Raw genomic sequence first — 25,248 nt, 5'->3', positions numbered from 1 at the left:
CGCCTACAAACAAAGGCCATTCTTGGCCCCTACCGATTACGTTTAATCACCAACGGTGAATATGACCCTGCATGCCCGCACTGTGGCGACGGGACGCATGCCACACAAGACCATATATTATGGGAATGCGCTAGCAACCCCGCTCCGACGACACTCTTGCCTGCCTCCTCGGCGGATGAATGGGACAAACACTCGACCAGTTCAGGAAAAACAACGCAGCTGGCCCTCATCACGCGAGCTCAGGAGGTCGCCCTCGGCTTGCTGCCACCCTGGGCTCGCGCCTGCCCCAACTAATCCCTTCCATTTTGTGGCAATAAAGTTGTAACCACCACCTTATTGTAGTAGAACCCACGCTTCCAACGGTACCAACGCTTCTAGTTTCGAATGGACGCTGGATTGAAAGCGGGTTGTTCCACCGAGAAGTGAGATGATTCCTGAATAATAATTGCGTTTTTTTTTGAGGGGGGAGGAAATTGTGCATTATCTGTCGCTTATATTGTTGGAAAAATGAACTGCGCCGTACGGGAAGGGATAAGGGAGGGAGTGAAAGACGAAAGGAAGAAAGAGGTGCCGTAGTGGAGGGCTCCGGAATAATTTCGACCACCTGCGGATCATTAACGTGCACTGACATCGCATAGCGCACGGGCGCCTTAGCGTTTTTCCTCCATAAAAACGATTACTTCACCATTTCCTTTGTGGTGGTAGTGGTTTTTTATAAAATAATATAAAAACGAAGGAACAGATTTTTGCCAGCCCCGGCATCTGCCATCGATACTGAAGCACCTGAGCTGTGGCGGCGGAAATAATGGATAGCAGGCCGAATTGAAAAATGAAATGAAAGAGGTGAGGGGAGAGGAAGAGAGTATAGGGGGACCGTTTCCTATCGTCAAAAACAATTTTTCATAGCGGCATAGGGTCTCAGCACCTTGCGAACTACACGACATTCGAACAGGAACCGTCTGGAAGGGTGTTGCGGCAGCACAATGCTGCGCCATTGGAGTTCCACCCTTATGTAGCGTTCCTAACGTCAAAATTAAAGCAAGAAATCAACACTGCGGCAATGATGCTCCACCATAATCTATTGTTCCTAACATTTAAAACTAAAGAAAACTTCGTCACATGGCGCTTCCTTGAAGCTGGCTTTGCTGTGGTAGGCAGGAGTGTTGGATCAAGCTTCATCTCTTTCCCGAAAACGAGCGGCCGAGACTGCGAGCTAATTTCGACCACCTGCGGATCTCTAACGTGCACTGACATTGCATAGCACACGGGCGATTTAGCGTTTTTCCTCCAGTGTGCTTTTTCGATGTCAGTGCCCGTTGAAGATCCCCCGGTGGTCGAAATTATTCTGGAGCCCTCCACTGCTCTCTGTGCTCATCTCTGTGCTGATAATAATAATTTGTTTTGGGGGAAAGGAAATGGCGCAGTATCTGTCTCATATATCGTTGGACACCTGAACCGCGCCGTAAAAGAAGGAATAAACGAGAGAGTGAAAGGAGAAAGGAAGAAAGAGGTGCCGCAGTGGAGGGCTCCGGAATAATTTCGACCACCTGGGGATCATTAACGTACACTAACATCGCACAGCACACGGGCGCCTTAGCGTTTCTCCTTCATAAAAACGATTACTTCGCCGTTTCCTTTCTGGTAGTAGCCGTTTTTTTATTACAATAATAGTAAAAAGGAAGGAAAAGATTTTTGCTAGCCCCGACATCTGCCATCGACGCTGAAGCACCTTAGCTGAGGCTGCGGAAATAAAGGATATTTGGAGGAATTGAAAAATGAAATGAAAAAGGTGAGGGGAGAGGAAGAGAGGATAGGGGGACGGTTTCCAGTCTAAAATTTTGGATTGAATTGGAAAACGTTTATTATCGTCTTGAGTTATAAATCGGTTTGTTGATCTTGTTAGGTGGCCGTCAGTGGATGCTGGCGGCGACCTCTTCGGCTCTCGTCACCACCTGTACTTGGGTTTCCAGGTTAGAGCTGAGCAACAAGGTCTCCCACGGGCCCGGGAGCGCGAGCCTCTTGAGCGATATTGGTTGGGGATCTCTCGGACAGTCCCAGAAAATGTGGTCTACGGTGGCTTTGTCGCCGCATTTGCTTCACTCCGACTTATATCTATCCAGGTACACATGGCTTAGGACAGCTGGATTAGGGAGAGTTTTTGTTTGAAGTTGCCTCCACAGTACCTCCTGTTCTTTGTTTAGGCTTTTATGCGGAGCAGGGAAGGTTAGCCTTTCTAGTCTATAATGCTGAGTAATCTCATGGAAAGTATTAAGACCATCTCTCGTGATTTCGACGTCCGAGTTAGCCTCCACAGCTCGGCCGATAGATTCTCGAGCTTTATCGTGGGCTGCCTCGTTCCCCGGGTTTGACGAGTGAGCCGGTACCCAAACCAATCACACGTCTGTCCTGTCTTCCGGGTAATTCCTGAGAATTCCCAAGGAGATGGGAGATATTCTGCCCTTGGCGAAATTGCCAATGGCTGCTTTTGAATCCCTGACAATCACTTCTGCTCGCGGGTTTGTCAACGTCAAGGTGATTGCCGCTTCTCCGGCTATTTCTGAAGAAAATTTTTCATAGCGCCATAGCACTATTCGAACAGAAGCGGTCTGTAAGGTTGTTGTGGCAGCCCAATGCTGCGCCATTGGAGTTCCACCCTTATGTAGCGTTCCTAATGTCAAACATAAAGCAAGAAATCAACGCTGCGGACAGGAGTCCCACCATAATCTATCGTTCCTAACATTTTTAAAAAATAAAAAAAAAGTTGCCCCGTGGCGCTTCCTTGAAGGCGGCGTTGCTGTGGTCGGTAGCAGTATTGGACCCAGCGTCGCCTCTTTCCCGAACACGAGGTAACGCCCGTGTGCTGTGAAATTTCATTGCTCGGTAAAGATCACCAGTTGGCCGAAATTATTCCTGGAGGCTGCGTTTTTATGGAGGAAAAACGCTAAGGCGCCCGTGTGCTGTGCGATGTCAGTGCACGTTAAAGATCCCCACGTGGTCGAAATTATTCCGGAGCCCTCCACTACGGCACCTATTCTCCCTTTTTTCTTTCACGCCCTCCTTTACCCTTCCCTTACGGCGCGGTTCAGGTGTCCAACGATACATGAGACAGATACTGCGCCATTTTCCTTTCCCCCCAAAAACCAATTATTATTATAATTAAATTATTCCGGAGCCCTCCACTACGGGCTTTCTTTCTTGCTTTCTTTTCTCAGTCCCTCCTTTATCCCTTCGCTTAAGGAGCGGTTCAGGTTTCCGCCGAGATTTGATACATACTGCACCATTTCCTTTCCCCAGCAGCCAATTTTCAATTTTAATGGATTGGATTGGATTCTAAAACATTTACCCGCCGCGGTGGCTAAGTAGTTAGGGAGCTTGGCTACCGATCCGGAGTTCCCGGGTTCCTTCCCGACCGCGGCGGCTGCGTTTTTATGGAGGCAAAACGCTGAGGCGCCCGTGTGCTGTGCGATGTCAGTGCACGTTAAAGATCCCCAGGTGGTCTAAATTAATCCTGAGCCCTCCACTACGGCACCTCTCTCTTCCTTTCTACTTTCACTCCCTCCTTTATCCCCTCTCTTACGGCGATGTTCGGATGTCCGCCGATATATGAGACAGATACTGCGCCATTTCATTTCTCCAAAAACCAATTATTATTATTATTATTATTATCATTATTATTATTATTATTTTATTATTATTATTATTATTATTATTATTATTATTATTATTATTATATTATTATTATTATTATTATTATTATTATTATTATTATTATTATTATTATTATTATTATTATTATTATTATTATTATTATTATTATTATTATTATTATTATTATTATTATTATTATTATTATTATGTAAAACATTTATTGCGTCGAGGGCAGATTGCAGGAGACACATACTAGATGGCCGCTAGCCCATGGCTGGCGGCGACCTCATTGACCCGCTCGATTGCCCGTACTTGAATCTTGGGATCCGAGCTGACCAGCACGGCGTCCCACCGCTCGGGAGATTTAACTGTATCAACTCCGCCTGAGGCGAATTATTTGCGCAGTTTCACAGAATGTGGTCGTATGTGGTCCTTTCACCATATTTATGGCAGTTTGGGTCGTACTGGCCAGGGTCCTTGAGGGAAAGCACTGCCGGATTCTGAAGGGAGCGTGTTTGCAGTCGGCGCCAGGTAACTTCCTGCGCTTTTGTTGAAGATCTGTGGGGAGGGGGATATGCGCGCCTCTCCAGCCTAAAGTGATGGGTTTTGTCATGAAATGAGATCAACCCGTTCCTCGTGAAATTCTGGTCGTAGGGCGTCCTCACTGCCCGAATGCGATAGCCCACCCTCTTCGATGACATTATTGCAACCTCCCTCGGCGGAGGAATGGGACAAGCTCTTGGCCAGTTCAAGAAAACAACGCAGCTGGCCATCATCACGCGAACTCGAGAGGCCGCCCCCGAGTGGAGGTCACACTGCCTCGCACCATCCCCAAATAATCCAGGCTTCCATTTTGTGGCAATAAAGTTGTAACCACCACCTTATTGGGGCAGAACGCTACGGCGGTGCCAGCGCTTCTATTTTCGAACGGGCGCTGGTTTGAAAGCGGGTTGCTCCGCCGATAAGTGAGACCATTACTTCGCCGTTTTATTTCTTGAAAACCAATTTTTCGTAGCCCAGCGCTACGGCATCATGTCTCATACTTTGCGAACTACACGACATTCGAAAAGAAGTGATTTTGAAGACTGTGGCGGAAGCACATCGCTGCCCTAACGGAGTTTCGTAGTCATCTAGCGTTTCTAACATAAAAAAAACAAATAAAACGTTGTTTGGTTTGTTTTAAGGTGTTCCACGTCCCGAAACAACTGAGACTATAAGGGACGCCACAGTGAACGGCCTTTGGCAAAAGTATCCAAGAAACTCAGTTTGTTTCTAACACGTGTGGTGGAGCACTTGTCACGTCCTTTCAGCTCTAATTTAGTGCAATGACGACCCTATTCTCACCTTTTGCGGACTTTTTTCGTCTGGTGGTACCCTAAGAGCTTCAATATAACGCTGAAAAGCAAACCCCTTTCCTTAGTTATACACCTCTGGCTAAGAAGACATGTCTGCAGCGAAGCTCTTTGATCGGCCTGTGTGTGCGTGTGTGTGTGTGTGTGTGTGTGTGTGTTCTATCCTCCTCTCTTTGTCTCTCTCGCTCGCTCTTGATCCAGCTCTGGACAGCGTAACTATAGGCTAGCTCCGTGGTTTAATCTCCCTTCCTGATCCTTCTCCATTCCAGTTACATTATACTTATTGCACTGGCAAGTAAGTATAGCCTTCAGTACACCATGAAATGCATTCTGAGCACAGAGATGATGTCAACGCCGCGGTGGCTCAGTGGTTATGGCGCCAGAAAACTGATCCGGAGTTCCCGGTTTCGAACCCGACCGCGACGGGTGCGTTTTTATTGATGAAACACGCTAAGGCGCCCGTGTGCTGTGCGATCTCAGTGCATGTTAAAGATCCCCAAGAAGTCAAAATTATTCCGGAGTCCTCCACCACGGCACCTCTTTCTTCCTCTCTTCTTTGAATCCCTCCTTTATCCCTTCCCTTACGGCGCGGTTCAGGTGTCCAAAGATATATGAGACAGATACTGCGCCATTTCCTTTCGCCCAAAACCAATTATTATTATTAGCACAGAGATGAGCACAGAGAGTAGTGGAGGGCTCCGGAATAATTTCGGCCACCGGCGGATCTTCAACGGGCACTGACACCGCACAGCACACTGGAGTAAATACGCTAAAGCGCCCGTGTTCTGTGCAATGTCAGTGCACGTTAAAGATCCCCTGGTGGTCGAAATTATTCCGGAGCCCTCCACTACGGAACCTATTTTTTCCTTTCTTCTTTCACTCCCTCCCTTATCCCTTTCTTTAAGGCGTGGTTCAGTTGTTCAACGACATATGAGAGAGATGCTGCGCCATTTCCTTCCCCCAAAACCAATTATTATTATTAATATTATTATTATTATTATTATATTATTATTATTATTATTATTATTATTATTATTAATATTATTATTATTATTATTATTATTATTATTATTATTATTATTATTATTATTATTATTATTATTATTATTATTATTATTATCGCAGAGATTCTCAAGAATACCTGTAGAGTCAAAAATGGCGTTGCGGTAGATCGCACAACGTACACGAAACATCGTATTTTTCTTGGCTGGATACTGGCCGAGAAAACGAGGATTCAGTAGGAAGAACTAGACTCCTTGAGACAACGCACCTGGCAATACGCTGGTAATTTTCATGCACGGCTGGTACCAAACCTTTGGTCACATTAAAGGACCCCAGGTGGTCGAAATTTTCTCAGCCCTTCACTGTGGCGTCTCTCATAACCTTAGTTACTTTGGCACGTTAAAAACACCCATAAAAAACCATACCTTTGCTCACAATAAATTATAAAAGGACTGAAAGACGTACAAGTGAGATAGTTTCATCTGTCCTCTCGGCAGCACCGAAGCGCAGCTGTGTTTAAGGAGCTGGCTCGATCGCTTCGGCCAAGCACTAGCCAAGCCTAGTACGGAGTTCATATTTCCCGACGTCCCCTAGGTGCATGTTATCAGACGTCAGCGTCTCTTTTCTCTTACGGTAGTGATACTGAGAAGCTCCGTGATTTCGGCTGCTGGCTGTGTCTTGGAAGCAGGCAAACCCTCTCTGCACATAGGCAGGCCTGCGCCAGGATGGCGGGTCGTGCTTCTGGGAGGGCCAGACGGCCGACGGAGAGGCTGTCTTGGTCTCCCGGCTGAGGGCGCTATTCCTCCGGCGCCAAGCAACGTACCCGAACTGTGCGCATGGGGCGACGCGGCCAACGCGGTAGACAGGCGGACGAGGATTCCGTACGACACCCGCAGGAGTCCCGGAGGGAGTAGCGGCGGGCGGATCTGGTATGCCACGGCGTTCTTTTTATTATTAATGCGAAAGCATTAGATGGTTATGTGGCGTGTTTCGTGTCAGCAAAACATTATCCGCACGATTACGTCGTTCTGTGAACATGGATCTGCAAAAGTTTGGTAATGTTAGAGAGTAAGTGATGAGATCTTGCTGTGGAAAACATTTGGTTGACGAATTGTGATTAGTTAATTAGCTACACTTCGACGACGCGATAGACACGTACGGATGCCGACATAGCACCTGGGCGAGGAAAGTAAATTAAAGTAAAAAATAAAACAGAATAAGAACAGCAAAAATAAAAATATTTTAAAATAAAATAAAATAAAAGGAAAAATAAAAAGGAAAATAAAAACGGCCGTGGCTTAGCTTGGTTACGCCTGGTGATTGCGAAGCAATAGCGTGTCATTCTCGGATAAGCTGGTAGTGTGGCTGGTGGTAGTCTTGGGTTACGCTAGTGTTACGGCTTACAGAGAATCATCTAAGAGGAAGTCATCCGTCGAATTCGTGTATGCCGACAAGCATTTCCCTCACCAGCGTGCCCATTACAATATCTTCCAGTATCGATTGGCCGACGGTGCGGTAACACTCCATTTTCTCCCCGTAGTAAGATATGCCCACTCGGTGCTTGCAGTAGCTTTCGTTAAAGTACGGTAGCGTTACGCCGTAATAAATGTTGGGGTTATTGTCCCCGTCCAAAATGCGATACAGTTTCTTCTTCTTCTCCTCAAGTAATATGGCACATACCCACGTGGGGGGATTGGCCAAGGTATAGAGTAGAATGCCAATGAAGCATTTGCGCGGGGAAGAAAACGTCAGAAGACTGAATCAAGATTTAAAAAATTGGAAAAATAAAATGAATTCAAGAGGTATGAGTCATCCGGAATAGAATCAATCTAGCCTTTTTTGGACATGCGAAAGAATTTTGTATATAGCTAACAAGATAATCGATTAGTTGCACTTATGTAATCGTGAAGGTAGCCGCATACACTGCTTAACGGGAATCCCTTGGCACTCGCACCGAACGATAGAAGAACTGTAAGAGACAGAGGCAGTCCTAGTCTCGAGAGAGGAACCTCCAGATATTGCTTTCTCTGAACCGCGAACCGCCGGCAAGAGAGGAGAAAGTGATCGATTGATTCAACTTGCCCGCATGATACACAAAGGTTTGTCGCAGCGAACCCGCACCTGCATTAATACAAGTTTAAGTGAGGGATTCGACATCGCAGGAGCGTCATGGACACTTCACAAAGCCTTGACTTACACCACCGGATATTCCATGGGTACTTTAGGTGCTGAAAGTCCACGGTATTGAGCAACGGATCACTCAAAGTGGCTGAAATATGTTAGAACCGCTGGAAACGTGAAGCTGCTAACAGAATGAGGTGATGGACGGGATATATTACAGGTGCGCTGAGAGCTGACCTTGCCAATAAATCAGGCACCTCGTTAAAATAGACGCCTGAATGCTCAGGTACCCAGACCAAACGGATCTCGCGCACTGTGCTCGGAACAAAAAAACTTAGTGAACGAGTCAAGAAAGATTTTTCCTAATTTTGGAGAGAGACAATAACTGAAAGGCAGTCTGCAAGAATAAGAACCCGTGCGACATGTCTGAGAATTTTGAGAAGAGCCAAACCAATGGCCAAAAACTCTGCGAAGAATATAGGAGTATAATCAGGGATACAAACGAAGTAGCTCCAAGCTAGATCCTGCGAATATATGCCAATCGCCGCCTTCCCACAGCTGCCGGAGGCATCAGTGGAGAGACCAGTACGATGTGGAAAATTCTGTAGGTGTTCAGAAAGAAGACCATTTAGGGTATGTGCGGGCATATGCTTCGCATGGGACGGGAAAATAAAGTCGTAATAGAAGACGGGATCAGCCTGCGTGTCAGAAACTCGTTGCAAGGAGATCAGATCAACCTGAAGCGGAGCTAACAGATTCTGCGTGAACCTAGCTTGCGGAAGCTGATAACGTGGCCAGTGATTAGTCAAAAAAGGTGTGGTTGGGATACAAAAATTGGAATACTAACGCCTGGGGCCGGGTCAAAAGACTTGAGGAAAGTACGCACTGTTAGAAGTTGGAAGCGGGAATAGAGGTTGGGGATACGGGCTTCCAGATAAAGGACAGCGTTGGAAGCTGATTTTGGGAGCCCGAGGCATAGCCGTAGGGCACGCCTTTCCAGTAAGGCTAATGGCTGCAGCTTGTAGTTCGCTCTACTAGAGAACAAGGGGCAACCAAATTCCAAAATTGGTCTCATATAAGCCTTATAGAGCAACAGTAGCGTGTCACGACGCATGCCAAACTTTTTATTGCCAACTCGGGTCAAACGGCCCAGTGCACGTTCCCCTTTAATAACATTATACTTAATATGGTGTCGCCAGTCCAAATTTTGGTCATAAGTAACACCTAGGTATTTAACCGACTCCACCTGCGGAATTGGAGTGGAGCGGTAGGCTAGCTAGATGTACATAGGAGCGTCGGGTGGAAATACCAGCACGCCACATTTGCTGACATTAAGTGATAAATTGATTTGGTCCAACCAGACTTCAAGAGCATTCAGATATGCCTGCAAATACCCGTAGAGCACATGAATATCCTTTGCTGATGCGAAAAAAGCTATATCATCTGCGTATACATGAACTGTAACGTTAGGATGAATGGGGATGTCCCGAACTAATATGTTGAAAAGCAGCGGAGAAAGAACAGAGCCTTGCGGCACACCTCTTGATTGACCATAGGTATTAGAACAAAAAGATCCGTCTGTACAGAAGAAAAATCTATCTTTTAGAAATTCACAAATCCAGGCGTAGAGGTAATGCGGTGGTTGTAGTTGAGCAAGCTTGTTAATGAGGACTGTGTGCTCCACGCTGTCATAGGCCTTCGCAACGTCAAGCGTCACCAAGGCCGAAACTTCTCTCTGGCGCAAACGAGAGCGCCCAAACGAGAGCGGCGGAGGCCACAGAACCGAAAGCAAATTCGCTACGCACCTGGAGGTCCACCAGCTGAGTCGTTTTTCTTCTTGTCTTTGCGCTTTCCTTTCCCCATTTAGATAGCAGGCCACGAACACAAATGGCAACCACCGGAACGGACGTCTTGCCAGCCTACCGAGCCACTGCAGAAAGGCAAAAAGGCTGCGTTGTTACTCTTTTATAGTGACCCCTTCCGTTCTGTGATTCGCTCATATGCTTCTCCGCGAGCTGCACGTGTTCCGTCGTCATTGGCTGCGCTTGGAGACGTCATGCGCGTGCCGGCGCTTCTGCCTCCAAGAACGCATAAAGAAAAAAAAACTATGGAACCAAAGGAAATCGTCGTACGATACCGCTTTTCCACAGCCCCTTATGGGAACGCAAAGTCCCGGCGCGTCTCGAACACGCGCGCTGTGGAAGTCGAAGACAACAAGTGGAGTGGGACTCCGCTTCGAAACTCAAGTAGTCCTAGAAGCTGCTTTGCTGAGAGGGTCTAGTTCAGAAAATACAGAGGCGCATACCAAGTTCACGGGCGTACAAAGTGAGAAAATGGGACGATGCTGCTAGCATTCATTTCCCATTTTGTCCAAGTCCGTGGTTTCAGCTCAGAGATCCACATAAATGAGCCACCAGAATGCGGCAAATAAAGAGCTGTAGCGATTTGTCAACATTTCTGGCTTTTACCTATGTCTCTATGTATTTGTTATTGCATCCGTTTAATTCATTTTATTCCCACGTGCTAGCGTGGATAAGCCCCGGAGTAAGGAGTATGTTTTACTGCCCACATGTGAGGCGACAGTCTGAAAAATCGGATTTGGGGGGGGGGAATGGCTCAATATCTGTCTCACATATCCGCGGAACCCTGAACCGGACCGTAAGAGTAGGTATAAAGCAGGGACTAAGAGAATGAAGGAAGAAACAGGTGCCGTAGTGGAGGGCTCCGGATCAACTCGGACAACCTGCGGATCTCTAACGTGCACTGACATCGCACAGCATACGGGCGCCAATCTCAGAGTTTATGTCGAGTCGTTGCGGTGGCCATTGCTCTCGAAGGAGGCCCCGATGCACGGTTCGCCGGTCACAACTGTAGCACTCGCTCGGCAAAGAGGAGCCGCCAAACTTTGACGTCTCCCTTTGTGCGAGGCGAAAAAAAAAAACTGAAGTCGGCGACGCTAGCCCATGCTTAGCTCAGCCGGAATATCTGATACGCGTCTCGCTGGCAATCACCAACGCCGGCGTTTGGTGGTATTGTAAGATCATCGCAGGCATCCATGTCCGAGGTTATACATTCCATAAGCTATCCATGTTGCGATCACAGGTAGAGGAATGTGCACGGACCTGCCGACGGGCTCCAGCTATGCCTAACCACTGCCGCGTGCAAACAAAGGACAGTTCAGAGGTGTGAGGGGAACTACTGAAAGAAAAATGTGCTTTGCATCAACTGCGACCGTAGGAGCGACGGTGGTTCTGGTGGGGAGCTATCTGTAGAGTCAGTTGTGTGGCGTTTGCAAGACAGCGACAGCACGCGTCACAGCACTCATGTAAGGATGGTGCCGAGCGTGTCTTCGTGATCAGGCGTTAGGTGCCTTAGCCAGAGGACGTGGGAACAAAGCCTGACAGCGACGGCCCCGTTTCGATGTATACGCGAAATTATTTAATGAACCCTGTGTGATCGAAGTTACTGCAGTACCCCTCTATACGACGGCTACGTTTGACTTCAACCTGTGTTTAATGCTGGCTATCAAATTCAGGCAAAGCGCCGAGTAGAATGGCAATGCAGTCGCCACGTTTCACTTGATGAGCGCGGACGGCAATTGTAGTTTAAATATTTAGCTTAAACGCTTGTCGTTACCTCGTGTTCGGGAAAGAGGCCACGCTGGGTCGAACACTGCTGCCTACCACAGCAACGCCAGCATCAAGGAAGCGCCACGTGACAAAGTTTAGCCGCCGCGGTGGCCCAGTAGTTACGGCGCTCGGCTGCTGACCCGACAGACGCGGGTTCGATCCCGGCCGTGGCGGTCGAATTTAAATGGAGGCGAAATTCTAGATGCCCGTGTACTGTGCGACGTGAGAGCACGCTAAATAACCCCAGGTGGTCGAAATTTCCGGAGCCTTCACTACGGCGTCTCTCATTGTCTGAGTTGTTTTGGGACGTTGAACCCCTCACACCAAACCAAACAACGTTTTCTTCCTTTTTTTGATGTTAGGAACGCTAGATGATCATGGAACTCCGTTACTGCAGCGTTGTGCTGCCGCCACACTCTTCATGGGCGCTTCTGATCGAATTTCGTGTAGTTCGCAAAGCGCTGAGACCCGATGCCGCAGCGCTGGGCTACGAAAAATTGGTTTTGAAGAAAGGAAACGGCGATGTAATTGTCTCGCTTCTTGGTGGAACAATCCGCTTTGCAAACCAGCACCCGCTCGATAATAGAAGCGCTGGTATCACCGTAGCGTGCTGCTACATTAAGGTGGTGGTTACACCTTTATTGCCACAGAATGGAATTGATTAGTTGGGGCTGGTGCGAGGCAGTGTGGCCTCCAGTCGGGGGCGGCCTCTTGAGCTCGCGTGACGATGGCCAGCTGCGTTGTTTTCTTGAACTGGCCAAGAGCTTGTCCCATTCCTTCGCCGAGAGAGGTGGCAAGGATGTCATCGAAGAGGGTGGGCTATCGCATTAGGGCAGTGAGCGCGCTCTCCGACCCGAATTTCACGACGGACAGGTCATCTAATTTCATGACATCACCCATCACTTTAGACTTGACAGGCGCGCTTATGCCCCTCCCCACAAATAATTAACAAGAGCACAGGAAGTTACCTGCAGCGCCGACTGCAAACACGCTCCCTTCTGAATCCGGCAGTGCTTCCCCTCAAGGACCCCCGGCCAGTAAGACCCAAACTGCCATAAATATGGTGCAAGGGCCACATATAACCACATTATGCGAAACTGCGCAAATGATCCGCTTCAAGCGGAGTTGATACAGCTCGCTACTCCCGAGCGGTGGGACGCCGTGCTGGTAAGGTCGTACCCCAAGATTCAAGGATGGGCATTCCAGCGAGCCAATGAGGTCGCCGCTAGCCATGGGCTAGCGGCCATCTAGTATGTCTCCTGCAATCTGTTCTCGACGCTTTAAAAGTTTTACAATCCAATCCATAAAAATTGAAAATTGCCTGTTGGGGAAAGGAAATGGCTCAGTATCTGTCTCATATATCGTTGGACACCTGAACCGCGCCGTAAGGGAAGGAATAAAGGAGGGAGTGAAAGAAGAAAGGAAGAGGAAGGTGCCATAGTGGAGGGCTCCGAAATAATTTTGACCACCTGGGGATCTTTAACGTGCACTGACATGGCACAGCACACGGGCGCCTCAGCGTTTTTCTTCCATAAAAACGCAGCCGCTGCGGTCGGGTTCGAACCCGGGAACTCCGGATCAGTAGCTTATGATTAAAATTCGAGCCGGAGCTGGAGTTTGTTGTTTCCGATCAAGCCACGTTTGTTGAATGCGTCAACCGTAATGTTAGTGTGAGAACTCCCTACAAACACAACTTCTTTACTAAAACCAGGAAGGGGATGTTTTGGGAGTGGACAAAGTGAGCTGCTTAATGCCAGTTGCCTTGTTCAATCGCAAGGATTAATTAAAAGTAGCTTCACCTTCTTCTCTATGGGCCACTTCAGGAACTTGTCAAACAAGCCTTCAATTATATACACACGAAACCAAACATAGACACGGCTAAAGCATAGCCTCGGAACTAACAGGTATCCATAGTGGTAACTAGGCCGGCCATCGTTGCCTGTGAAATAACGCAAACGATCAGACGATTTCCTGCAGAATCCATTCCAGTCATCTATGGTCCATACGTACGGGACGGATTTGCTGAGGACGTCGCTTCTGATGCTGAGAGACGCTACGGCCAGCAGTTCCAGAGATTTCGCCTCGTCCTCTACTGAAGCCGCCTGATTTTAGCTGCTGTCATCTCCGAAAGTGAAGATCCGGCATCTGCCGGCGTGCGTTCTTCACAAACGGCTTTTACGACCCTGTCCTCCAAACGCGACACGTTACGCTCACACCCCTCGCTGTTCTTCTCTTTCATGGTTCGCTGGATGTAAGCCAGCGCATCCCTGATCTCTGCGATGACTTCGCGTTGGTCTTCAGCCAACGCTGCCTCCGCTCCGGTCGTCAGCTCCGAAAACTTGGGCGGCTGTCACTGCGTCGGCAATACTGGTGCGCTGCGCTGCAAAGGCGCCACTGGTATCAGGGTGCAGACGGTCCTCGAACGAATCCATCTTCGTGCGCAGGGCAGCATTTTCTTCCAATATTTTGCCAGCGTTCCTTTGACTTCCATAAAGGCGTTCGAAAAGTTGTCCTCTGATGCTTGGTCGCGTGCGCGCGGTGGTTCACAGTCACGCGCCAGATGTTCCGCAATGTCTCGGTGTCGGACACTCTCGCTGCATTCGGGGCATCTCACGACGTGGAACTGGCAGGCGTTGGCGAAGTGCTCCAACATGGCGGATGCGACGACCTCCGCGTCGCAGCCATGCTCAGCGTTCCAGCAGCGTACCTTGCGGCCGAGGATACTGTCCCTGGTGAAGGCTGACCACACCACGTCTTCTTCCTGGAAGGGCTCCTTGTGAAAGGGGCAGTGGTTGCGTTTGGCACCGGCGCCCTCGGAGCAGGACTGGCAGAGCAGGTGTAGACAGGGTAACATGGCTGCCGATGAAGGAACGAGACCGCAGACTATGCACACTCTAGTTGGTGGGAACGGGTTCACAAAACACGTCGGCCTCCAATCGAAGCCTCTGTCGAAACCGAACACTGTCTGCAGGCTCGTGGGCGCCATCGCTGGAGGCACGCACTCAAGCGTCCTAACATGCAGCGTCACGGCCACAGTCGGCTGAGGATGCAGTCTGCGTGTGCGACTGTTATCACGTTTCCGCCGTCCTTGTCACACCACGGTATGGTGTAAAAAGAGAAAACACTAGACTGCGAAGCTTTGCGCGCGGCAGCAGACGGTCAGACGGAATCCCGGCCGGTCTGCACTGCGTTGTCAATATTTCCAAGAAGTTATATCTACCCGGTTTACCTGATGAGAAACGCGACGTTCTTCTGTTGGTCGTTTTCACCTCCTCGCTGGCCACAGCTACTCCCTAAGCAGAATTCTTTTCGTCTATCTGTCTCGAAAACGAACATGGAACAGCTGGCGACACCTGGTGTGTGCTGCGGATATCAAGACACGGCGCGAACTTGGGAATCGAAACTGCATTGAGGAGAGCAATGCTTTATCTTAGGACATTGCAACGGAAGAAGCCGCTTGTTGATGTAAATTGCGTGGACAGCGGAGTAAGCCGGTAGGATGGTAAGTTGATTACATATATATTTGTTTGAAAAGTGAGAGCTGCGAATGACCGGAAAGGTTTTCGAAATGCCACTACATTAAACGTATAGTTGTTATTCCGGCGGGTGACGCTCTAAGGGAGTTCAAAAGTGGCGTTCGGTAGGGCTGGGCCAGTAGCGTCAGTTTAGTTCCGGTGTTCCAGCGGGAACCTTGCGTGGTCCAGGCTTCGATTACAAGGCAGTACTAGAGCGCCGCCATAGTGAATTCTTCTGAAGAACTCTGTTCATTACCTCGTGCGTTTCTGACGGCTATGTCTAGGGTTAAAGCCCATCGACGATGAAAGCAACGCATCCGCTGCAGCAGTGGCGAAGTACCCCGCGCTCTTCCAATCAACGTCTCCTGAGCTAAGAGAAATTTTTCTTGCATAAGAATTTGTCCACAGTTTCATGAAACAATGCCACCATTTGTACTAGATTAGGAAACGTGTGCTCCGCGATAAAGCCTAACAAATGATTTGTGGTGGAGCTAGTCGAGGCGAAAACCGGTGCTACAAGTGTACAGTAGCGAGGCTGAGCATCCGTCTAGCATGCATGAGGTGAGAGGTTCGATCCCCAGTGTCGCTGGGTACGAAGCTGTGATACAGTGGGTACAAGCTTCACCTGGCCTGGTGCTCGGCTTAAACAGGGTGAAATGCTTGGAAAATGGGTCTTTGACCCCACCTTGAGCAAACGAAAATACCTTGTGCCATGGTCGCAGGCAACGTTACTATTAGCTCTACTCGGATGCGACTCAAGAACAAAGCGATAAATACCCCTCAGAGGAGACCCTCCAGCCAGTGGTGTCGGCCCATTCTCCGCATGACCGTTCCCTTCGGAACTGCCAGCTTGAACTCGGAGGCGGTGGCAGAAGGATGGAAAATAAACAAGGGTAAATCACATTAACCGCGGCGTCTTGAAAATCGGTCGACGCCATTGGCTGGACGGCCTCCCTTGACGGGCGTCTGCCGCTTCCTTCTTGAGTTGTATCCGACTATAGCTGGCGTCACTGGCGTCAGGTCCATTCAGCAAACCCTACCTTAATACCCGATCTCGGAGGCCTTGGCTTAGTATAAATGCTACTCGCCTCATGCCCTGAAGTGTGGCTCTAATTGATTGTCTTTCGTCGCTAAAATTATTTTGTACGTATGATTTGACGGTCATAGATATAATACATTGACTTCGCGTTGAGAAGACCTCTTAGTGGAGACTAGTGTTGCTGCTGTTAACAGCTGTAGAATTCCTGAATGTTTACAAATAACCGAGGTGGCGCTACAATCGCTAGCGGGCTCGCGGTAGGAAAGGGGCCGGGGGCGTCATCGTGGGGTAGACCTAAGCACCAGTTTTTCAAGGCCTGTAGGCGAGTTTTCCGTCTCTGGAAATCACAAAAGTGGTCGATGCTTTTCATGGGTTCCTGCTGCCCTCCCCCCGGCCCTCCTTTCCTAATTCGCCTTTTATCAACATAGGGTCCCACCCTCATAGGGTTGACACGCTCATAGGATGTCAACCCTCTGTAAGACGGCCGCCAAGCCTATCCTTATATCTACTTGCAACCCATACGGAGACGAACACTGTTTCAGGGCTGCAGTGCAAGGACGTCCGTGACTCGAACCATGCGCTGCTATAGCGATCCGCCACCTAACACGGGACAACGGGTTTTTTAACGGCTACACTGTCACCTCTCTGTCCGCAGGTTTCTATCTGTCCGCCCGTCCTCAGCACAAGACAGCTCGAGGAAATAAAAGCTGTGCAAATAGATATGTTCGACTGGGATTCGAACCTGCACCTTTGAGGTGTCAGTGTGGGTATGCAACGCCACGCGTTGGGTCGTTTGCGCAGACGCGAGAAGACAGCGCTGCTGCCACGTTGATCTAGCTAAGCGTTAACGCTTATGCACGGGCACTTCCTCATGTAAGTGTTGCCATTCAATTAGTGCGACTGTACAACAACACCGCTGCTAAAAACGGACTAATTTCGCACAGCGAAGTACAAAGGGGATAGCAGGGATTTTTACAAAAGAGAACTTATATGAGAGATAAACTTTTCTTATGACTGCTCACTATCTTCACGAGATAACTGAACGTATTCCTTGACAGCACTGTGCATTTATATCCGTTTAAAATGCGCATGTGTTTTCTTGTGATGCGTACTCCGTAGCGTTCGAGCACCCGTTCTTCAACGCCCTCGTATGTCCTCTTGTAGTACGCAATCACACGTCGTTCTGCACTGGGGGACAGTGCCCGCGTTCTTTCTTTCGCGTGAGCGATTTTTTGTGGGTCTGGTTGGCTTGTCGGGTGCACAAAATGGCTCTAAGTGTGCTTGTGTCAACGCTAGCGTGCTGGTTCCTTGAATCCGCCTGAACGATCTCACCTCGAACGCGTGACACCATTGGGAGGTAATTGAAATTAAAAAAAAAAAAGAATGGCGCACGATTTAGCACGATTAGGCCACCTACGAATTAAGTCTGCTAGAACTTTGGTTTTCAATTCGATTTAGGTTCCAGGCTCGGTTTTCAATGTCAAGCAGGTGCCTCAGAAAAGGGTGGGCGAAATCGGACTTAGGTTCCGCCTTAAGGATATGACGCGATAGCGTTAATGGGCTGATGCCCATGTATGTGGAAATGGTCATTCTCTACTTTTCATTCATAGATCGCTAGCAGTCCTTATACCAGTGCCAGCGGAGTGGCGCAGCTGTTAAACGATGCGCCAGAGCCGTGCGATGGCAGGTGCTGCCACAGGTGAGGTTAGCGCGACCCATGTTTCTCTTCCCGAGCAAACTCAAGGTTTCGTACAGACAAGCGTCGGCGACATTTGAAATTGGGGGTTTCAGTCCTGGCGTACCAAAAAGGTGCTTGCGCCGCGACGCCGATAACAGGCGATAATTCATAGCGGACATATCGTACAGCCTACGTCATCGCTGAATGCTTACAAGCGACGTAACGTCCAAAAGAAGTGCAAATATTGTAAATGCTCGCCAAAGTTGACCAATATAAAGATTCTGGGCAGAAGTCGAACGGTACCTACTGGTAGCGTTTATCAGAATAAAAGGCTGATATATGTATCAGCGACATTTCACTGCGCTTGAAGCGAAAATATAATTTCTCTGGAGACGTACCTAACATTATGGAAATTTTGATATGATGAATCACTGCATGACTGCATATATGTACGTGCGTTCTTTCTGAATAAACAGTTGTGAGTTCACGCCTGTATTGTTCCCTTCATGTGCTGCGTTAAATTTAATTCCATCTTGGCAAAGAAACAAGTGCATAAAGATTTTTTTGCTGACAATGTTCATTGTGTTGTTGCTTGCGTGTGGATGAGATCAAAACAATGAACAGTAGGCATGCATTCCTGCAGTGGGGTAATATAGGCGTAGCACGGATTAGCCAGCAATTTTTTAATCGACCAGGGTCGGCTGCATTAATTATGATTAAGCTGGAGGATAAATGTCACATAACCTCGTACTCCCGTACAGCTTTTCTTCAGAGTTCTCTGCTTTCTGCTGCTGCCCACCCACACCTCGCCGTATTTCACTATTTCGAATGGAACGACAGCCGAAGAAGCGTGTTGGCGTAGTGCTCATGTCACAACGAGGCAAGGCTTTTCGTGGACAGAGATACGAGTCGGTAACCAGGGGCAGATTCATGTGTTACTCTTGGAAATGCTGGTCGCATTTCAACAGCGTATTTCTTGGACTTTTTTTCGTCCACATAATGGGGTCCAGCCGAGATAAGGGGGGGGGGGCTCCCTTTCCTCCCATAAATACGCCCCTGTCGGTAACCCCGAAGATGTGCCATATATACCGCCCACAATCTATACACGAATAAGTCGATAAAGGTGTAAAAACAAAGTAAGCTGTCCTCTAGCGAGCTCACATTTAGGGGCAGGGTATTTTGCCCAAGTTCCGCAGGAGATTTCAGTCACTAAATATACGGAATGCTTACTCTTAGCAACGGTAGTATATTCCTACTGCAAAGCATGGTAACTTGATGCAGTTGGCAAAGGCAGTAGGCATACAAGCGCAGCGGCGGACTGGTCGAATTGCGTTCCTTACAGTTAATTGTCTCGTGCAGTCGCTAGGATCGATGAGAACTAGCTTAACCTTCTTATCCATGGGTCAATTCAGGAATTTGTCGCACAAGCCCTTGAGTATGTAAACACGAGGCCAAACACGGTGGCCGTGAAAACATTGGCACGGAACTATAAGGTTTCCATGGTGGTAGCTAGGCTGGTCATCGCTGCTTGTGCGGAATGGCGAAGAACGTGCTTGGGAGAGAAATTCATCCCAGTCATATATGGTTCATTCGAACGGAACCTACTTGTCCAGAAAATCACCACCGATGTTCAGGGAAGCGATGACCAGCTGTTCCTCAGCTTTGGCCTCGCCGTCTACTGACGCAGCCTGTTTTCCAGCAGACGCCGCCGAAGCTAAAAATCCGGCATCTCCCAGCGTGCGATCTTCACACAAGGCTTCTACGACCTTGTCCTTCATAAACAGCGCTGTCCGCTCACACTCTGGCATGACTACCTCTTTCATGGACCTCCCGTTTCCAGCCAGTGCGTCCCTGATTTCCGATGCGACTTCGCGCCTGTGTTCAGCTAATGCCATCTCGGCCAAGGTCTTGAGCCCAAAAACCTTGTTTTCTAGAGCGTCCGTCACTGCACTGGCGATAGTAGTGGACTGAGATGCTACTGTGTTTTAAGTCTCAGGGCGCAGACACTGTTCGAATGAGTCCAGCTTCATCCGCAGGGCACCATTCCCTTCCTGTATCTTTCCTAACGCTTCTTTTATTTGCATGAATACGTTGCCAAATTTATCGTCTTGTTCGCGTGCGCGGGACGATAAACAGTCGCGCTCCAGATGTTCCGCAATGTCCTGGTGCAGGACCATCTGGATACACAAGGGGAGATCATGGCGTGGTACTGGTAGGTGTTGGCGAAGTGTTCCAACATGGCGGACGCCACGCACTCGGCATCGCAGCCGTGCTCAGAGTTCCAGCGGCGTACCTTTCGGCCGAGAACGTTGCCCCTGCTGATGGTTGTCCACGCCATGTCTTCCTCCTGGAAAGGCTCTTTGTCCAGTGGGCAGTGGCTGCGCTTAGCAGCGGCGCCGTCGTAGCAGGGCTGGCATACGGAGTGACGCCAACTCTGCCGCCAAAGCAGTGACGAGACCGCACACTCTGCTCGAAGGGAAAGGGTTCAAGAAGAACGTGGGCCGCCGATCGAGGCCGGTGCCGAAACCGAACACTACCGGCATGCATGCGGGCGCTATGGCCTGAGGCATGCAGTCAAGTGTCCTCAGAGGGAACATCCGGGAACATTGACATGCGCGCACGCACGACTCCCGGGAGAACACCACTCGACCAGCCACGGACCACCGAGGTAACGTGCGCCAGTCTGTGGATCGGCCCTGTCGTGCTCCTCAGGTCGTCTACTCTCCCAGTGCCCGGGGAACAAATTGTGTTTCTTTTCTCTGTGTTAGTGCGCTTTAAATGCAGATTCTGTTGAATTGTAATCTCTCTCGATTGTTAATTTGCATGAGTTGCACTGTATTTGTAAATCACTTTGTATGTGCTCGTACGAATGATTGCGAAATCCTCTGTATCGTCTCTCTGCTGTATAAGCTTTGTTTGGTTTTGTGAACCTTTGGCTCCGACCCATTCTCTGGCTTGCGACCGGCGAAGGCTGGGCACCAAACGACCAACCCCCTCGGCTCTTGGTAGCTGGTCTCCGGCTGAACTTGGCACATTGAGTCAATGGCATCTCTATGGGCACCGAGACCGCTACCCCCACACGCTCTAAGGGTGTCTCGGTGCGCACACAAAGGTGCGCGAAGTACTGACACCCAGCAGCACAACTAATCGGCCCAATATTGAGAATATACTGGCAAATTTTTATCACCAGAGTGAAATCAGTCATTCGCAAAATTGGCCCATTTGCCTGCGCTGCTTGGGAAGGGACTAGCTCACGAAGTCTAATCGGCTGACCGAGTTTGCGCGGAGCTTGACGTTGAGTGTCAACCTCGGCGCATGAAGAAATAAAATATAAGTATTGCTGCGACTGGGCGATGAGCCCTCGGAGGCCCGAACAGATCAGATTCGCTCGCCACTACACATGGAGCACTGTGCTATCTCCGAAGCCGATCACGCCTCGTGTCAAAAAACCACACTCACTCATGCTGTCCATTGCACGTCATCGTCTATATCAACTTCCATCTGCGGCGTGAACAGATCAGATCAGCCTAACCTCTTTCAGAGCTTAACCTTAGCCCAATATCACAGCAAAGCAAAACACAACCAGCCAAGCAAAACCTTGAGCCAACCTAGCCAAACACATGCTTTCGCACCTCTACTCGGCTTAACTACGTTTCCAAACCCTATCACTTTTTTAGCATGTGTTGTAGTTGAAAAGACTGGATCCGGACAACGCTGGCCAATGCAAGCGCCAGAGACTGCAAGACAAGGAAACCTCATGTAACGGCGAACTTTATCGACATTTTTTTATTAGAACTTAATAGATTTCAAGGCACAAGAACAGCAAACAACAATGTAGGCTCCCGCACTCTTCGGACAGCACATGAAAGAACAAAACCAAGGAAATCCTTCGCCTTGCGAGCCTGCAAGAAAACAAAAGGTGCAATTAGTGGCGGCTTGGCTGACTTACGCTAACCTGGAAATTGTTCCGTCGAATTTGAATCAAAGCCAGCCCGAGCCTCTAACAACGAAAACCACCGATTAGTAGTTGCTCATACCAGGCTTGCGGAGCTACAACTGAAAGATACTGATCATACATCTCTTCCAAGAAAATAAATCCGTTATTTCATAGTCTCCGATTTTTTGCGATTGTTTCCGATCACAAAGAAAGATTTTTGATCTCTATGTTCATCACACTGGTATCTATAGAGAATGCTGAAAAACAGTGACAAATGGCATATACAGCGATCTCACAGAACGAACTCCGAGATCCATGCATCCGCTCGAAAAGGCCAATGTCGCCTATATAGGCAAATAGAAAACAACTCACCGCTATGAATTGAAGTCTCACCACTATCCACTATTCATGCAGTGAACACTGATAGCCCCTTTGTATGACATACTGCGCATCACCATTTAATATCTTGTAGCATTACTTGTCCATGTACCTCAGCGCAAATTGACTGCCCATTTATGCTTAGATTATATTAATTGTTTTTTTTATTCTTTTACTGCTATAAAGATATTTTCCGCGCTTCTCGCCTTACGATATTTTCGCCACAATACTCTTCCCCATGTAGAGTATGCTCTAAACAGAAAGGAGTAAAAAGGGAGTAAGAAAGGGAAGTAAGCTGTCCTATCCGCTAGGAGGCAGCTTACTCTCTTTCTTACTCCCATATAGGCGTTTGTTTGTGTTTAGAGTGTAGCATGCGAGCTAAAATCTCTTGTTTAAATTAAAGGGCTTCTCGCTCTATCTATCGCAAAGGGACACCCGCGGGGCTTGACAACTAGCTGACGGCTATGCAGTTGAACGTCGCGAAGGCTGCGGATTTTAAAGTTAGATCGCATTTTTGTGCAGCTATGAAATGCTCTCAAGGTGCAGAAAGCCGGTTAAATTCAGTACAGGTTCTTCTCTGCCTGCAATACATACAGCATATATGAGTATAGCAAGTCGGGGCGCAGGCAGCGAGAAAAAGAGAAAATATCGCCGGACAGTGGTCAATAACATTTTATTAGGATGACAAAAAAAAGCATATTAGGCGCATATATATTTAACGGAAAATTTTGGTTGTGCGCTCATAGAAGATGCACAGCTGAACTAAGCGCAATTAAACACGTGAAAGGCACACAACACAAGGCAAGCGCTTTGTGTTCATGTTCCTATTCAGTTGCGCATCTGTGATGTGTAGCTTACAATGAACCAAACTGAAACACTTTAAGTTCCGATCATAGAATTTGGATCAAAATTTTCTCGTTTTAAATTTCGTCTGGTGGTAAACTTCTAGTTTAGGTAACACAAAACGAATTTATAACCGATTAATTTTTTCCTCGTGGAGGAATTCGATGCAGCGGCCCTAATGTGGGCGGAGCAGCACTTAACAGTTAAGTCGTCTCTCACTACAACAAAACGCATTAAAAAATGTTGCTATACGGCATTCGTAAAGCGGTGATCTTTATCGTCCATCCCATGCATACCACTTCACCTGCGCCTTGAACACACGACAGTGCAACGCCAAGAGGGCCGGGAGAAGATGTCCACTGTGTGTCACGTATATCTTGTCCTCTACGTCTTGCGCACATGTCCAACATTCTTCGACAAAAAAATTGAAATTTGGGAAAGTGTAAGATTCTGGTATTGAAATATTCAAGGCCCATTCTTCCGATATCTGGAAAAATCTTCCTTTTATACTGTTTCCATTGCTCGCATCGAGCAGTTATGACTGTAATAGAAAACCAATGAAGAACACTTTGGACTGTAGCAAAAACGTTAATAGCAAAAAAAAATGCAAGCCTGCAGGCGGTAGGTTGGGGATATATTGATTGTTGTAGTAGAATTTTACAATATATGAGGAACACTGCGCTCATAATACCCTCCCTATACCCTATATAACACCCTCCCTGCAAATGCCTTTAAACGTTTTCCCGTTCCAGATTGCTTTTCTCCAGAACTGTTGGGTATGACGTCAGTGGTGCGCCTCCAGGCTCACCGTAACCGGAATGCAGGGGCAGCGGAGAACCTCCTCCATTACACGAAGTACATGGAGGCCTGCAGTTCCTGCAGCACCTTGACGGCCTCCACGTATTGGGCAGTGGTCAACACTGTGTCACCGCCGCCCTCAGACGACTGGCTGACCGCGCCGGACGTCTCCAGCTTGCTGGCGATGTGGTGTTTTGCACGGAAGGCGGCCAGGTGCGCGTAGTACACAGGGGCCGGGATGCTCACGCTCCTTGCACATCGGGAGTATGTGTGGCACAGGTAGAAGCTGAGCTTCTGCAGGTCGTCCGCGCTGAACTTGGAGTCATCCCACACGACATAGTAGTGGGCCGGCCGGCTGGTGCCCTGCGGGTGCGCCGAGGAGTACACTCATTCACATGCGAGAATTCCAAGGGCCGTGTCATGTTGTGTCGCATCGTGTCGAGGTATGTGGTGGTGCGGTGTGGTCCTGCTTGTGGTGCGATGTGGTGTGGCGTGGTGTTTGCGGTTTAAATGCGCCATTACGTGGGAAGGACAGTGTTTAAACGCAATATACAAAAACCGGCAGTGCCCATGAGCAACCCATGCACTTGCCCTGCTCCTAATGCCGCATGCACAACATGTTTCTGGCTTTATCTGGCCTTAGATGCCCTCGCGCCAATAAATACAGTGAATAACTATTATTTCCTGGCTGGCTGTCATCAGCGCATTGGTCGGTCATCGTCATCTATGTCGGTGTCCCGACTTCGGGACAGCATAAACACCGAGGCATACAATCCGACACGACTATTTAAACAAAAATCAATTTTTGACCGTTTTTTGAGACTTAAAAGCCGCTTCCATCTTTTACGTACGAGCTAAACATCAAGCGCTTCTCTTTTCACCCAACCTTCTGCAATCATGTCTCAGTAGACGCCACCTCGAGAATAAAAACCAATGACCATATCCACATGACAGCATCACTGAGCACTGGCCATAGAGGCCCCCCATGCGCAACTTCCGATACCGCTTCCCCAAAGGTGAACGATGACGTCACAGTCACACACAGCGCTCCTGATGGACTCAATGTAAAGCGGAAACCTTCCGTCACAGTTTCGCGCGTAGGTGATCTCGAAAACCATGCTTCCGTTTCCTCAAGATGTGGAAGGCCTACACCGCAGGCGCTCCTGGAATTTGTAGCGCATTAACGACGCGACACGACTTTGGCGATGCCGGCGCCCGGACTATTTCCTCCGCAAATTCATAAACGAAAACACCGCAGACCATTTCTTCCCGCTGACAATCGCAACAAGAGCGGAGAAGAGGACGCCT

The 25,248-nt window shown here is 48.6% G+C and overlaps 2 protein-coding genes across 2 annotated transcripts in view; both read right to left on the bottom strand.

Moving 5' to 3' along the window:
* LOC144121086 (protein argonaute-2-like) overlaps positions 1-19,879 on the bottom strand; it is a 45,069-nt gene extending 25,190 nt beyond the window's left edge. The window contains exon 1 of the mRNA XM_077654033.1: positions 19,606-19,879. Coding sequence (XP_077510159.1) covers positions 19,606-19,879 — 274 coding nt within the window. The remainder of the gene's footprint in view (positions 1-19,605) is intronic.
* Positions 19,880-21,799: 1,920 nt separating this feature from the next.
* Positions 21,800-25,248, bottom strand: part of LOC144121077 (uncharacterized) — a 65,470-nt gene continuing 62,021 nt past the window's right edge. The window contains exon 10 of the mRNA XM_077654022.1: positions 21,800-24,303. Within this exon, the coding sequence (XP_077510148.1) occupies positions 23,989-24,303 (315 nt within the window). The 3' untranslated portion in view covers positions 21,800-23,988. The remainder of the gene's footprint in view (positions 24,304-25,248) is intronic.

The sequence above is a fragment of the Amblyomma americanum genome, chromosome 1 (assembly GCF_052857255.1).
Source record: "Amblyomma americanum isolate KBUSLIRL-KWMA chromosome 1, ASM5285725v1, whole genome shotgun sequence".
Lineage (NCBI taxonomy): Eukaryota > Metazoa > Arthropoda > Arachnida > Ixodida > Ixodidae > Amblyomma > Amblyomma americanum.
Note: the sequence above shows the minus strand (reverse complement) of the source record. Positions and strands in the feature narration are given on the sequence as shown.